Source organism: Notothenia rossii (genome assembly GCF_949606895.1).
Source record: "Notothenia rossii genome assembly, chromosome: 2".
Taxonomy (NCBI): Eukaryota; Metazoa; Chordata; class Actinopteri; order Perciformes; family Nototheniidae; genus Notothenia; species Notothenia rossii.
The window spans coordinates 91,941,433-91,958,430 of NC_136904.1; the positions used below are offsets into that span (position 1 = coordinate 91,941,433).

General features: G+C 39.6%; 1 protein-coding gene across 1 annotated transcript in view; it reads right to left on the reverse strand.

Moving 5' to 3' along the window:
* Positions 1 to 9,967, reverse strand: part of plcl1 (phospholipase C like 1) — a 94,676-nt gene extending 84,709 nt beyond the window's left edge. Inside the window, exon 1 of the mRNA XM_079662796.1 lies at positions 9,015 to 9,967. Within this exon, the coding sequence (XP_079518922.1) occupies positions 9,015 to 9,179 (165 nt within the window). The 5' untranslated portion in view covers positions 9,180 to 9,967. The remainder of the gene's footprint in view (positions 1 to 9,014) is intronic.
* Between the last annotated feature and the right edge of the window lie 7,031 nt (positions 9,968 to 16,998).

Consider the following 16,998-nt stretch of genomic DNA (forward strand, 5'->3'; position numbering starts at 1 on the left):
TCAATATACTGGCGGAGTACGAGCATGGCCTTTCTCTACAGCCAGTCAGGCACAGAATTATTTTCTTATTAAACCAGAGAAGATCGGAGAGTTATTTCTGGCATCAAGGGTGAAGGGGTGACTGCCCGTTGGAGCTTTTTCAAGCTTCGGATCTCTCCCGGATGAAAAAAAAGAAAAACAACATCTGGTGCTTTTCGTAAAAGGTCAAAAGATACAAGAAGTCCTGAGATGTGTTACTTTATATGGGGAAAAGGCATTTGATACCATCTATCCGTCTCGATATTGCTTCTAACACTTTCTTTAATATCAGCGAAACAAAAAAGGACGTAGTGTGTATTTTTAAGATTCCCTCATGACATTTTTAATTGTTTTATTTTGCCTCAAAAGTATGAACATTTAGAAAAAACACGCACAAAATCACCCACTAGGGTTGCAACTAATTTGCTGGCACATTTTGTATATGAGATTTCCCTGAATTATGAATTTAATGAAATAAATTACAAGGAAAAATAAGAAGTTGTTAAATTTAGCAGCCTGGATCCAGAAAGTGTTTGCATAAAAGTGATAGAAATGTATCTTTCATGAATATTTTAATTGCATGTTTTTTCTTGACATGCAAATAATGAATCAATTAATGCAAATAAATATTGAGAGAAAGTATATCTTTGAACTATAACACCTTCTTAGTATAACCAATGTTTTCCTTTCATTCTCACATCCTCTCCTTAAAGGGAGTGTGTGACCTAATCGTAAGTACTGTATGTGCTAATGATACAATCAACTCAACCATACCATTGAAATACATGTTGAAACAAACTGCAAAAATGTATAATTAAAACATAATATGTAGGCTACTCTCACTCATTCATACACGTTGACGTCACCACTTCTTCTTCTGTGGCACGTTAGAGCCCTCTACTGCTGCAATACTGCCCCGAGTGGCTGTTATTGTTAAATAATGCTTGTGTTCGTTCGGATGAATTTCTTTGAGCTTCGACTTCTTTATCCCCTTCGCAATGCAGACTGAGCTTTGGTGCCCAGGGATGCCGGGCCTACTTAATGGTTATTTTGTGTTTTTCTGTCTTTTTACTTTTGTGTTTGAATGTTTTATATGTCTGTTTTACATTAATGGTTGAATCTAGCCATTTTTACAATCATGAATCACATTTATGCGTAACAAGTGACAGTGAACATTATTTGTTATTATTTCCAGACTGGATGAATTAAAGGGTATACAAATCATTCATTTGAATATCAGGAGTCTATTGCCCAAAATTGATTTACTTTGGTTGTTCTACATAAACCTAAAATCCTCACACTCCTTGAAACTTGGCTTAATAGTAACTTTTCCGATATTGAACTACAAATCACAAATTATTTGCTTTACAGATCTGATAGATGCAGCAAGGGTGGAGGTGTGGCTATTTGTGTCTCCTCTGACCTTGTGACTGAGCTAATTGCTACTTCTATAGAGCCTCTACATTTTGAATGCATTTTTATTAAAATTATTTTTCATGAAAATAAATGTGTAACTATCGGTAGCATCGATCGGCCACCTTCTTCACCTGGAGAGTCTTTTAACCACATAATTGAAACTATCAACTCCATTTCGTGCGGAAATGAAATAATCTTGTTTGGTGATTTCAACAAATTGGTTGGATAAATTATCTGATAGAAAGAAAAAACATTTAAGTAGTCTAAATGTTAAACCGCTAATTAATGAGCTCTTAGAACCCAATCTCTGCTTGACTGGATACTGGTGTCACACCCGGACAGAGTCTTAAAAGCTGGTGTCATGTCCGATTGCTTCAGCGATCATTCAATTGTTTATTGCGTATGGAAAATCAAATTAATTCAACTGCCTCCAAAAATAGTCAAAATCAGACAATATAATAAATGGAATGTTGATTTATTTATTAATGATGTTGTTGCCCTTAATTGGGACAGATTTCAAATAATACCTTTTGTACAAGATGCTTGGAATTTTCTGCATAAAGAGCTCACTGATGTCATGAACAAACATGCACCTGTGAGAATGGTTAAGGTCAAAGGTCAACATCTCCCTTGGATCAATTCTGAACTCATCAGTCTCTTTAGGGAAAGGGATAAAGCATGGTCGATATATCGTCATTCAAGAACTATAGCTGATTGGGAAGTATACAGGCACCTTCGAAATCTGAGTAAAACCAAAACCCGAAATGCTAAATCCAACTACTATAAAGAATCTCTCACATCGGACTTTAAGAGTCCCAAACAATTTTGGACTAAAATGAAATCTATTTTAGATAAATCAGGTAAACATTCTATTAATAAAATAAGAACTGCTGATACAATAATTCATGACCCATTATCCATTGCCCAAATATTTAATCAGCATTTTGCTAATGTATGTTCCACACTACTATCTGACTCCTATTTGACGACTGGTATTTCTAATAGTAACTCATACTGCAACAGTTCTTTTTATTTTAAGAAGATTCTACCACACGAAGTTCATAATGCTATCACAGGATTAAAAGTGGATGGCAGTGCAGGACTCGATGGTATAGAAAACAGGTTCATAAAATTAACGTCCCATATTGTCATGTACCCACTTGCTGATTTGTTCAACCTGTCTTTGTCCACCTGTGAGTTGCCGACTATTTGGAAATGTGCACGCATCATTCTACTCCATAAAGGTGGTGATTTACTTGATACAAATAATTATAGACCAATCTCTATAATCTGTTCTATTTCCAAAGTTTTGGAGAAAATAATTTATAATCAACTGTCACATTATCTCAATACTTAAAATATGTTATCTCTGGTTCAATCTGGCTTCAGGCCTAATCACTCCACAAAAACTGCCCTACTTACATTTTCGAATGACTTGTACTCTGCTGCAGATGATGGTGAACTCACAGGCACTATTTTTATTGACTTTGATTTCGTTGATCGATATCTGCTCTTGGATAAACTTCACGGCATTGGCCTTTCTAATAATACAGTGTTATGGTTTAACTCGTACCTTCACAGTAGAAAGCAATGTGTGGTTGTTAATGGAAACAGTCTGACCTGTTGATCCAACAAAAGGGTGTCCCCCAAGGATCAACTCTGGGCCCACTTCTGTTCTCTATTTACATAAATGATTTATCTTCTTGTCTCATTAATTGTCGTACTCACCTTTATGCTGATGACACTGTCATATATACATCCAAATCTGACTTTTCACAAATTCAGATCTCTCTTCAATCGGATTTTAATATCTTACAGGACTGGCTATCACATAATAAACTACTGCTCAACAAAACAAAATCTCATACTATGGTCTTTGGTACCAGGCAGAAGCTCAAATCTAAACCTAATGTAGTAATACAATTTAAGGATGGCACTTCTCTGCATAAAGTTGATGGCTTTAAATATCTTGGTGTATGGCTAGACTCTGAACTTTCCTTTAAACTACATATAAATAGAATATAGAAAGCACTCGCTGGAGCAGTGACTATAAATCTTGTTGTAGTACAATGACAATAAAAGCTTTTGAATTTGAATTGAATATAAAGCATGTAATACAAAAAGTCAATTACGGAATATCGCAATTGTTTTACGCTCAGTGTCCGAAAGAGAATGGCTTCTCAACTTATTCTTCCGATTATGGACTATTGTGATATTGTCTACCAAAATGCACATAAATCAGATCTTGCTCCACTCAACATAGCCTACAACAGACTATGCAGATTTGTTCTTGGTTGTCCTTTTCGTACACATCACTGCACAATGTATAACCAACTTAAATGGCCTTCTTTAAATGTAAGAAGACACACGCATTGGCTTCAGCTGATATTTAAATGCATTTATCTTAACTATCCCCCTTATTTAAAGCAGTATTTTCTACCCTACTCGCCAAATCATCAAGTTAGACACTCTGTCCAGATGTATTTCTCTGTCCCCTCGGCAAAAACATCTATTGGCAGAAGAGCGTTGATGTTCAAAGCCTCAACAGACTGGAATACTTGACCTGCTGCTATTAGCTCTCTTACATCATTGGGTATGTTTACACATTATCATCTCACATCTCAGCTGCTCTGCACTTGTTATTGATGAAACTGATATTGATGAAACTGATATGCTCGACTGTCTCTCAAATTGTAATGATTGTAATGATTGTATGTATTACTTGAATGTTACTTAACAGACTGTACTTGGTTTGTCTTGTTTTGCTTTTTGTTTATGTATGTCTGTAAGTTGTTGCTATCGGGACCCCCTTGAAAACGAGATGGTGCATCTCAAGGGGTTTATCCCAATGAATAAAATGTCTATAATAATACATGCAGAGCAAAGTTATAAACTCATGCTGTGCAGCGAAACTTCGTTCAAAACCCCAGAAGTTTATTTCCAATTTGAGTAGCACGAAATTCCCTAAAATATCAGGAAATGATGCAGGAAGGCATCTGGGATATTTATTGTGTGTGTTTCCCTCAGTGTATTTATCATAAAGCTTCAATGAATTGCTGAAACAAGCGTCCCTGCTGCTGCTGATGGAGTTTCTGATGATAATGATGCTGTGAGTGGTGAAGGTGATTATCTGAACCATTACCTCTTCAGCTGAAGACATCATTACGGCATCCATGCAACAGTTTCAAAACAAGGTCTGACTTAATTGCCTACGTGTGTGTGTGTGTGTGTGTGTGTGTGTGTGTGTGTGTGTGTGTGTGTGTGTGTGTGTGTGTGTGTGTGTGTGTGTGTGTGTGTGTGTGTGTGTTTTGATGGGGTGAGCAGGATAAACAGGGGCGTGTATGTCTCAGACAAGTGTGAGCGTGTGTTGTCGTAGTAACATGATCCATGCAGGAACTACTCACCCTCATTCATTTCACACCTCAAGAAATTACCTTCTATTTAAGAGCTGTGTGTGTGTGTGTGTGTGTGTGTGTGTGTGTGTGTGTGTGTGTGTGTGTGTGTGTGTGTGTGTGTGTGTGTGTGTGTGTGTGTGTGTGTGTGTGTGTGTGTGTGTGTGTGTGTGTGTGTGTGTGTGTGTGTGTGTGTGTGTGTGTGTGTGCATGCATCTGTGGGCGTGTGTGCGTGTGTCTCGCCCTCACCCTCCATATGAAACCACACCTGACTGTAAGCTAGTGTGTGTGTGTTTAGGTTTGAACTGTTTTCATTTTGAAAGGATGTGGTTGATGTTGAATTGATCAGTTTCCCGCCTATCATCACACTCAATGTGTCTTCAACACACAGACATTTTGAGACGGTAAATAAGCAAAACCAGGTGTGTGTGTTGTCAAAAGTAAAATTCTGTTGTACCAGCATTTGTGGCTAAACTGTCTGACATGCACCATTACTTCCGATCTCCGCGTAACACGAGATTCCCTTTCCACAAATATGTGAACAAACACTTATTATGCACAATAGCTGCAGCATCAGTCCCTTAAGAAAAAAATAATTAATAATAAGAAAAAAAGTGTTCCCACTCAATCAGGAATTTTCTGGTCTACAAAATGTCACAAAAATCAAAATCACAGAGCTCAAACTAGTCTCTGTATCTGATCCCAAACTCAAAAGATATACATTTTACAATCATATAAACCAACAACAACCAGAAACACACACTTGTCTTACAGCTGGAAAAAAAATTAAGTTTGGAGTTTCCGCTAAATATAGTAATTGATTATCCACACTGTTGGCCATTACTTCATTAATCTAACTGAGCAAGAATCGGTGCTTACTGTTTTAAATTAAAGTGGCAATAGACAAGTTTTTTACCATTTTTTCAATTGTGTTATTGTTGGCTAGGCTTTTGCAAAATAATACATTATGCGTTTCATTCCTATTCAGAGCATCAGGGAAAACGCAATACATATATTTAGTATATTATATTGTAATTGTATACCGGGGCTGCTCAGAGCTAGTGCCGTACTCACTGCAGCAACATTCAAGATTTTGGCAAATAAATGCGTGATGATGTCGCCAAAAAGCAAATGAGTGTATGACAACATCTGGCAACTGTTGCATCTCGTTCTAGCTTCTCCCACTGGCCAAGAGTTGGCACAGGACACACTGCATTGCATTTTCTTTCCAAAACGTTGTGCCATAAATGGATCCTTCATTTTTTCAGGAGATCATACCAAGATAAAGGCCGATGGTGTCATTAACCAAACTCACTCCAACGAACAAGAATTTTGAGTGCTTTGGTAGCCGAGTGGTTCCAGTGCCTGAGATAAAACCACATGCTTAATTAAAACCTCCGTAACATGTCACAACCTATCTTCTCTGCTCCATTCATACTCTGTCCTCTTTCAAACAAGGCTAAGAACCACATCTTAAATGTCCCCTATGATATACTGTTTCTCATCAATATATTGTAGGTCTCAGTTATATACAGAGCCTGTCTCTGATTGGCTGAAACACCAAGCAGGTTACCTTGGTTGTTGAAAAAATCGTTATGACATCATAAAGTGGCCAACATCTGATCAGCTCATTTTCAGACAGGTTTTTATAGAAATGGATCAAAAAGAGAGAGAATCTTTGTTCCTGAAACGTTCAGAGTATCTTTACAGAGAGGGGACACATGTTGATGTAGAAGAGACATGGAGAAGAGGGGACACATGTTGATGTAGAAGAGACATGAAGAAGAGGGGACACATGTTGATGTAGAAGAGACATGAAGAAGAGGGGACACATGTTGGTGTCGAAGAGACATGAAGAAGAGGGGACACATGTTGATGTAGAAGAGACATGGAGAAGAGGGGACACATGTTGATGTAGAAGAGACATGAAGAAGAGGGGACACATGTTGATGTAGAAGAGACATGAAGAAGAGGGGACACATGTTGGTGTCGAAGAGACATGAAGAAGAGGGGACACATGTTGATGTAGAAGAGACACGAAGAAGAGGGGACACATGTTGATGTAGAAGAGACATGGAGAAGAGGGGACACATGTTGATGTATAAGAGACATGGAGAAGAGGGGACACATGTTGATGTAGAAGAGACACGAAGAAGAGGGGACACATGTTGATGTAGAAGAGACATGAAGAAGAGGGGACACATGTTGATGTAGAAGAGAAATGAAGAAGAGGGGACACATGTTGATGTAGAAGAGACATGAAGAAGAGGGGACACATGTTGATGTAGAAGAGACATGAAGGAGAGGGGAGACATGTTGATGTAGAAGAAACATGAAGAAGTGTATTTGGCAGAATAGGTGACCTTTAACCAATAGGATGTCCAGTTAGTAATAATCAGACATATCAGAGTATTTTGAGTGTCACAGCTGATGGTGCCTGTCGCTGACGTCCCTCATCTCATCTGTCCGTCCTCTCACACACTTCCTCCCCTGCAGCAGTGAAAGGACTCTCTGTTCAGCTGTGTCCTCCAGATGGGGCTGACCCTCCCTCCCCAATACAGTACAGACAAAAAAACGTCCACCTCCTCCCCAGTGACTTCACCGCTGACATGAAATATGGAGCATGAGAAGTGAAAAGGTCATAAAGCAGAGGACTCAATCTATTTCCTCCGCCTGATTTCTAACCTGAGGTGCAGCCGACAACTTGATCCGCACTCTGCTGCTTATTCAGGATAGAGAGCTGAAACCTGAGCACAGGTGAGGTGTCAAACAGGAAGTAGGTCAGCAGGTGAGGCGTGTTTACACCTGGGACCTTTTCTGCATAATGCACTATTTTCTGCCACTTAATACAACTTAAGTACACGTTAGAGGGAAATATTCTACTCTTTACTCCACTGTTTACATTTCAATCACAGCTGTAGCTATGAACTAACACATGTGATACAGTATATTTGCAAATGTGTATTTATTTTGGGGGGATTAACCCCTTGAAACCTCATTTTCGGAGGGATCCTACCACAAGTGGCGACAGAAACATTCAACAAACTGCAGTTACACATTCATTCAAACACAACAGGAAGATATCCCCTAAAAAGGTAAATAAATGCATTCTCTCATGACCCTCGGGAAATGTCTGTGACCTTTCTTTTTCGCTGACCATACTTTTCATTTCATGTCTCTCTGATACTTTTACTGAAGTTAGAAACTAATCAAGAGCAAGTGTTTCTTCAAACCAGTGCTTTCCAGACCTAATAGTCATTCTTAAAGATTCCCTTGATGAAGTTAATCTACAGTGTAAGGTATTTCTCTCAGCTAATCCCACAGAAACATTGTTCCTTCATGGTATTTAAAGTTCATTTAAAGTTCACCGTTTTCCCAGTACAGAGGAAAGTAATCCTTAAGGAGCTTTTAATTGCATGTTTTAGGAATCCCCATGCAGCAGCAGCAGCAGCAGCAGCAGTTTCACAGTCACACAGAAAAGGAAAAAGGCTCAGAAACCACAAAGTTGGGTTTCACCTTGCTCAGCCATGATCTGAGAATGTGGTGTAGCTACTTTTAAAGCTCAGTCAAAAGACGGAGACGGAGATTGAGGAATCTGAAAACTACGCACACATGACGCGTAAAAAGGACTCTAAATGAGGGATTGTTGGAGGATGAGTGGCACACAATATGTTGTCATTACGCACGTCAACAACAAAGTATGCATGGCCTTGGAGCAGGCAGGTGAAGACAGACTGGGACATTACATGCAGACACAATTAATCTGACGTTTCTATCCAAATTACTTACAATAAGTGCAATAAACCATACAGATACAAACTCAAAACAGCAAGGAACCTGCACGTGACACGTCCAATCAATACCATTCCATTTACAGTACAGGTGCATCTCTATTGACATGTTTTAAGTACTAGAACTTTTGTTGTCTGTGAGAGGTTCCGTAGAAGCAACATTAAAGCTGAACTGCGATCATTTTTGATTATTCTACAGTTTTTTACTCAAGTCTCACTTATTTGAAGCGATTTCTGACATTTTACCAAGAGTTTTTTGCATCTTAAGGCGTTTTTTCACACCATTATTTTGCACCAAATTGATCCAGTAAGATTCCCCAGTGAATGCCTCTCTTGAGGGAGGTGGTTCAATAACATGGAGCGAAACACAACTGTAAAAAGCAGTACTATGCCGTACCTTTATGATGCTGCTCCGGCGAGGTGCTGCCCTCACGGACTCCAGGATGATGGAGTCCTGGTCGCCTCCACCGGGGAGAGTGACTCCACTCCGCCGGCCACGGGACACTCTGGGCGGGATGAACTCTGGAGCTCCGTCGCCGTCTCCGTTTCCGTCTCCAGACATGTCGATGAGGATTTTAAAAACACCAGGAGAGGAAGAAATTAATCAAACTGTCGGATCTGAGCCGGGGAAAGTTTGGCGTGGCTGCGCGGGGATGCCATTTGAAGAAGGAATGGTTTCTCTAAAGCAGTGGACGAAACTAAAGCAGATTTGACGCACTGGAGGAAACTAACTAATCTCTCTTTAATTGTGATCAGACTCTCACAGTCTAAGAGCAGACAGCTGTCAATTCCCTGGGACTCCAACCTGAAATAAAAGCTTCTCAGGTACAGTGTCGCCTCCTGGACTGGTGCGCTCCGCGGATGCGCGCAACAAGTCTTCACCAGTCCTGCGTGTCCTCAACGCACAGACAGTCCATGCATTAAAAAAACGTTTGTAAAGGGAGATGTCAAAAACGCAACGTGGTGTTTTTGAGGTGGAAGCTGAGAAAATGTTTGAAAACAATCCAGCGTTGGTTAAACCCGAAACCAAATCCTCTCCTTCTCCCCCAGAAACACATCGATGTCAAAGTGTACACAGAGACGAACTTGTGCGTAAAGGAGAGCGACGTCGTCCACCTGTCCGCGTGCTCTGACTGAACACAGTTTGTGTGCTCGCGCTGGTTTTTACTCCACAGCAACAACAGTCGACTTTTGACGAGAATAGGGAACACAACTGACAGCAGCACCGCCTCCCTGCACGCGGACAGCAGGCCCCGCCCACCAGACGCCCCAAATCAGGAGTGACGCACGAAGCGGCCAATCAGATCCTCCGTGGTGAGATTGGGAAATCCGAGGCTCTGATTGGTGGATGGGTTATAGGACTGAGAGAGACTACTTGTCATATTTTAAGAAAATGGACACCTTCTTTAATAAGCAGTATTTTATTTAACATTCTTTTTTTAATTTGTCTTCTTCTATTCTACACGCATTTAGTTTACTTATTTCTGCATTTACTTGCAACAATCACTAAAAAACTGTTATATTTCTGTTTCTTCTTGCACTAGTTTTATCATTTATGTATTATGTATATTTGTGTTGCCTTGTTGGAGGAGCCTGGGACTTCAGATTTCCATTCCCAATCCTAAACTCTATTGTGCATAAAACAAAAATGCCTATGAATCTTTGAATTAAAGGGGGGGTAGGTAATTTTGGAGAAACCAGCTCGAGTGCGCTAGAATTTGAAAATACACAACCGGAAAAAATCTGCCACTTCCTTCAGACTTCCTTACAGAGCCCCTCCTCCAACACACACGAACGTGCACATGACCAATGAGGGCACGAGATAAGTTTGTGCCCAGATGGAAGGCTGACAGGCAGGTAGGCCATCCAGTTACTTTAGCCGGGCCGACTCAGATGATTGGTTGTGCTTTTTACAGCACCACGGCTTCCACTGATGACATTTTTTATATGGATTTTTTGTCAAAGCACTTCAGATATTCATTGCAATCAGGATGTTAAGAGCATTCCATGGAATATAACAACAAGTGTATCTCGAGCCGGTTTCTCAAACTTACCTACCCCACCTTTACTGATAACCTTAATCCATTTAAATTAGATTCATATTATTGTCTAAGGGGATTTTTGTCTTTGGGTTCTACTAAAGTGCAGCAAAGGGCCACACAATGCACAAAACCTCACTTACCATTTCAACAAACTGAATATGCAAAGGTGCAAATGAGCAGGTAGCATCCTTTACATATCATTTATATGGCACATTTCATACATAATAACATGCAATGCCACGTGCTTTACACAAACAGGCATATACTGATTAAAAAAGAACAGAATATACAAATGCCAAAATACAAGACACACACAGAGACATACGTTCACATACATACACACCTTTACACACACTTAAAGGTGGGGTAGGTAATTCCCTTCAGAAACACTTTTTGTTATATTCCATGGAATGCTCTTAACATCCCGATAGCAATGAATATTTTAAATGCTTTGACAAAAAATCCATAAAAACATGTCATCTGTGGAAGCCGTGGCGCTGTAAAAAGCACGACCAATCATCTGAGCCGGCCCAGCTACAGTAACTGGATGGCCTACCTGCCTGTCAGCCTTCCATCTGTGCACAAACTTATCTCGTGCCCTCATTGGTCATGTGCGCGTTCGTGTGTGTTGGAGGAGGGGCTCTGTAAGGAAGGGGCAGATTTTTTCCGGTTGTGTATTTTCTAATTCTAGCGCACTCGAGCTGGTTTCTCCAAAATGACCTATCCCACCTTTAACAAACAAAATCAAAGATGATAATGCATGTTATGTATAGCAGTTAGCCATAAATGAGCAGAGCGAAATAAAAAATAACAATAAAAAAAAGGATGGCGTGTGGCGCAGTGGAGTTTAGATTCTTAAGCTGCACGCTGACCTTTGACCTCCTCTTATTGCTGCTGTTGGATCAGCAGGCAGATTGGTAGGGGAGATGTAGAGGTATAATAAAAGAGTGATACATTATTAATCGCTGGGGAAAACATTTCTGTTTCCTGCCCTGGGCCTCCTGCAGAGAGGTCAGAGGTCACGGTCAGCGAGGCAGGCGGGGATTTAGTGTTTGCTCAAGGACACGTCAGCAGGCGGACACAACAATGTGTTGATGGTAAACAGACGGTGGAGGAGGAAGTGATCACATCTAAATTAAAGTACAAAATGGACCCCTAAGAGACAATAAATGACCCCGAAGAGACAACGAATGAACACATAAGAACACACAAGATTACAAAAGGCTATACAATTACTAATAAAAACGGTAAACAACGAAAAAGTCTGCATATCCCTAGTATTTACTAATCTGGGGATTTAGTGTTTGCTCAAGGACACATCAGCAGGTGGACGCTTGAACTACAATGTGTTGAGAGTAAACAGACAGTGGTGGAGGAAGTGCTCAGATCCTTTAACTAAGTACTAACCTCTGCAATTATTCAACTGTGCAATACTCATCATATCACTTAGCATTATTACTGCATTGTACATTTCGAGCAATTATCAGTTCTTTATAATAATAAATGCATCAATACTTGTACGCCTCTGTATGTTGTAATATATACAATTTTTACATATTGTGCAATATATAGATAGCTGTGCAATTTATAATACCACCTTTTATGCTTTCACTTATATTGCTAAACTGTTATTGTTCAGTTTTTGTACTCGATATGTATTTTTTAAATTGTGTAATTTCTTATCATATTTGTTATGCATGCTTTTTGAGGGATATCAAGCTGTCTTTGGCTCTTTACCTGCTGTAACAAATGTACATGTTCCCTCTGCGGGACGAATAAAGGCATTCTGATTCAGATTAAGGAATTTAATATAGAAATAATGTACATAAATACATAATTTGAGTAAATGTACTAAATCTCAATCAACCACTGCTCTAAAACACCAGCATGCAGGACATATCGAAGTGAAGAGTCTTGAAGAAAGGAAATCCCTCTAATCAAAAATAATAGAAATGCATCCCACAGGATTGAGATGAAGCCGATCACGTGTCTTTAAAAAAAAACATACGTTCATAATCTCAAAGAACCTCTGAGCTTTTTTCATACAGTGGACACGCTTTGAAGGTCAGACTCAAACTGAATCCCCTGAATTATTTTCTGGAGGTGCTCCCGACTGAGTGTGTGTGTGTGTGTGTGTGTGTGTGTGTGTGTGTGTGTGTGTGTGTGTGTGTGTGTGTGTGTGTGTGTGTGTGTGTGTGTGTGTGTGTGTGTGTGTGTGTGTGTGTGTGTGTGTGTGTGTGTGTGTGTGTGTGTGTGTGTGTGTGTGTGTGTGTGTGTGTGTGTGTGTGTGTGTGTGTGTGTGTGTGGACCTTGAGCCACACAGCTGTGGAATGTGGTCAGCTGGTGAGGGTTATTAGTGCGTGAAGAAGCTCACAGGTCTCACCTCTCCGCGAGGATTCGTGGAGCCGGGGTTTCATTCTGCAAAACGACACAGTTTGCCACGTTTGAATTTTATCATATCGATAGTAAAAGACGAGAATAGAAAGCGAAGCCTCCGCTGACACTTGTTGCTTTACACACATACTTTACAGGAGGTATGTGTGTGTTTGGATGTATGAATAAAATGTGTCTGGATTTCTGCTAAATTCACCAAAAGTTAGCATTATCAATACAATTATATATTCTTCTTCTTCTCTCGGAGGTAAATGTTATAATACAAAATAAAATGAATGAATGATTTATAATATCTTTCTAAAGCAAAGGGACCACAGAAAGATTCAAATCAACCACAGAAATGCATAAAATGAACATAAAAAAACAAAATGATCTCAAAAGACACACAACTTGACCGTGTAGAGACACAAAATGAACACAAATCTACTACAAAGACACAGAACTCGACAACAAAGAGACAAAATAGATCCATAAGTGACAGAAAATTACCCCAACGAGACACAAAAAGACAACAGAGAGAAACAAAATGACCATAAAAACGCATAAAATGATCTCAAAGACACAATTTGACCGTGTAGAGACACAAAATTAACACAAAAGTACCACAAAAATACACAGAATGGCATTAATATAACACAAATCTACTACCAAGACACAGAACTCTACCAAAAAGAGACAGAATAGATCCATAAGAGACAGAATAGATCCATAAGAGACAGAATAGATCCATAAGAGACAGAATGGATCCATAAGAGACAGAATGGATCCATAACAGTCAGAATAGATCCATAAGAGACAGAATAGATAGATCCATAAGAGACAGAATAGATCCATAAGAGACAGAATGGATCCATAAGAGACAGAATGGATCCATAAGAGACAGAATAGATCCATAAGAGACAGAATAGATCCATAAGAGACAGAATGGATCCATAAGAGACAGAATGGATCCATAACAGTCAGAATAGATCCATAAGAGACAGAATAGATAGATCCATAAGAGACAGAATAGATCCATAAGAGACAGAATGGATCCATAAGAGACAGAATCGATCCATAAGAGACAGAATGGATCCATAAGAGACAGAATGGATCCATAAGAGACAGAATAGATAGATCCATAAGAGACAGAATAGATCCATAAGAGACAGAATGGATCCATAAGAGACAGAATGGATCCATAACAGTCAGAATAGATCCATAAGAGACAGAATAGATCCATAAGAGACAGAATCGATCCATAAGAGACAGAATGGATCCGTAAGAGACAGAATAGATAGATCCATAAGAGACAGAATAGATCCATAAGAGACAGAATAGATCCATAAGAGACAGAATGGATCCATAAGAGACAGAATGGATCCATAAGAGTCAGAATAGATCCATAAGAGACAGAATATGACCACAAAAGAACACAAATCAATCACAAAGAGACACCAATTGTGCAGAAATGACCACAAAAACACTACAAAAGGCTATTCAATTACAACGAGACACAAAAATACCACAAATGAAAAATTGACACGGTCTGTCTGTGTTGTGTTTTGTCTGTCTCTGGTTTCCTGTTTTATTTTGAAAAGTGTTCACCCCCTGTCTCGTCTGTTACTTCCTGTCTCTGTGTTTGCCCTCCTGTGTCTGATTTCCTGATTGTGTTCACCTGGTGCCCCTGTGTTTTCTCCTCCCTCCTCACCTGTGACTTGTTTGTTTGATTAGTCTTGTGTGTATTTTAGTTCTGGTTTTTCTGTCTGTCATTGTTGGATTGTTGTTAGCCTTGACTGTGTTCACTGGGGAGAGTTCTGTTATTACTTTAAGCCTTGAAATAAAGGTATTTTTTCTGTTTAAATCTGCATTTGGGTCCTGCCTGCTTCACTCACCCTGACAGAAATGACCACAAAAACACTACAAGAGGCTATTCAATTACAAAGTCTGCATCAGACATGTATATATATTAATATGTACACCAAGTACTGCCTCTCTTACTTAGTACAAGAGTATTTTTCCACCTCTGCTGTCTGCAAACCATATGTCCTTTAGTGTTGAATAAATTCAGCACATTTGATTTAAAACGATTCAGATTCCTGTTTAGTTTGCAGAATGTGAGTCATTGACATTTAAATGCCAGTTCTCTTAGCCTCGCTGCAAAAGGACAAAGGGTTTTCAAGGTGAGGCGACGGTTGAATAAAAAAACGTGTACATAATAAAATATATATATTTCTTTATTCCCATCAGAGGAAAATCATCAGAGGGTGACGGAGGAATGTAACTCCATCTTCAAATGTCCCACTGCTGCTGCTGAAATTCATGCCTTCGTGCTACGACTGCCACCACAGTGTGAGAGAGTTCAGGGGTGTGTGTGTGTGTGTGTGTGTGTGTGTGTGTGTGTGTGTGTGTGTGTGTGTGTGTGTGTGTGTGTGTGTGTGTGTGTGTGTGTGTGTGTGTGTGTGTGTGTGTGTGTGTGTGTGTGTGTGTGTGTGTGTGTGTGTGTGAAATGTCTACTGTGGTCTGAAGTTGCCTGCTCGTATCCTCAGGACCTTGAAAGGAAAAACACCCGAAGAGAAGTTCACATTTGAAATACTTTCACTGTACTGTGTTTGGTTTTTGTGCCACTGTGACCAGAAAAAGACAAATATCGACCACAAAGAGACACACAAAGGCTGCAAGAAAACACAATATTAATACATAACACAAATTCACCACAGATTAAAACACAAAATGACAAAAAAGAGACATCAAATGACCACAAATAGGCCCAAAATGACAACCAAGAGACAAACATGACCCACAATCACACACAACGACAACAAAGAAATATGAAATGACCAAAAAAAGACAAATACCAACAAAGTGATTTTAAAATTATTTAAAAAAGACAAAAGGACATCAAATATACTTTAAAGACATCAGGCAGTAGTTTGCAAACAGTATTTGAACAGTACACCAGTGCTTTTGCTTCCCCTGCTTATCATCGGTGTAAACAGTGTCTCCCATTTTATTTATTTTTCATACAGAAATAATTACTGCACTTTATTCTTTATTCCTACTTAAGTATGTATGCTGCGTGTATTTGTTGTCTTGTGTTGTTTTTGTTTTGATGGCACCTTTTAAAAGGGAGAAGCTTTTCTTTCCTTCATTGTACATGTATAATGACATTCTATTCTGTTCTATGTATACTCTCCATGCCCCAGTTTACTTCTTGATTGGACCACATTAAATGTATTAGTATCCACTTCCTCTTTGTTTACTCTAACAGTACTCAAGTTGACAGCTGTGTTAAACATTTATCTGTGGAGCGAGCTGCAGAAATCCACTTCCTGGGTGGCTTCACATCATTTTATCCCTTTGTTTCCCGACATGTAGACCAGCTGAGCAACTTTAAAATCATGCGATCACAGAGTTAGAGGTATTAATCAGCGTGTGAGAGATTATCAACAACGTCAACGGCTGGAGAGAAAATTCTTTTGGCAGCTTCCACTGAAAATCTCTCCATGGGGATATTATCCTCACTGTGTGTGTGTGTGTGTGTGTGTGTGTGTGTGTGTGTGTGTGTGTGTGTGTGTGTGTGTGTGTGTGTGTGTGTGTGTGTGTGTGTGTGTGTGTGTGTGTGTGTGTGTGTGTGCATGTGCGTGTGCTTGTGTGTTTGTGTGTGTGTGTGTGTGTGTTTGTATGTGTGGCCTAGCATTACTATACTTGTGGGGACCTAAATCTGTTTACACAGTCACGTGTGGGGACTCGCCTCCCTTATGGGGACAAAATGGAGGTCCGCATGAGGGGAATCATTACTTTTAGGGGATGAAGACTTGTTTGGGTTAGGGTTAGGGTTAGGGTTAGGCATGTGTTAGTTATGGTTAAGGTTTTGATAAGATTCCAGGAAATGCATGTAAGTCAACGTAATGTCCCCTGAAGTGATGTATACATGGTATGTGTGTGTGTGTGTGTGTGTGTGTG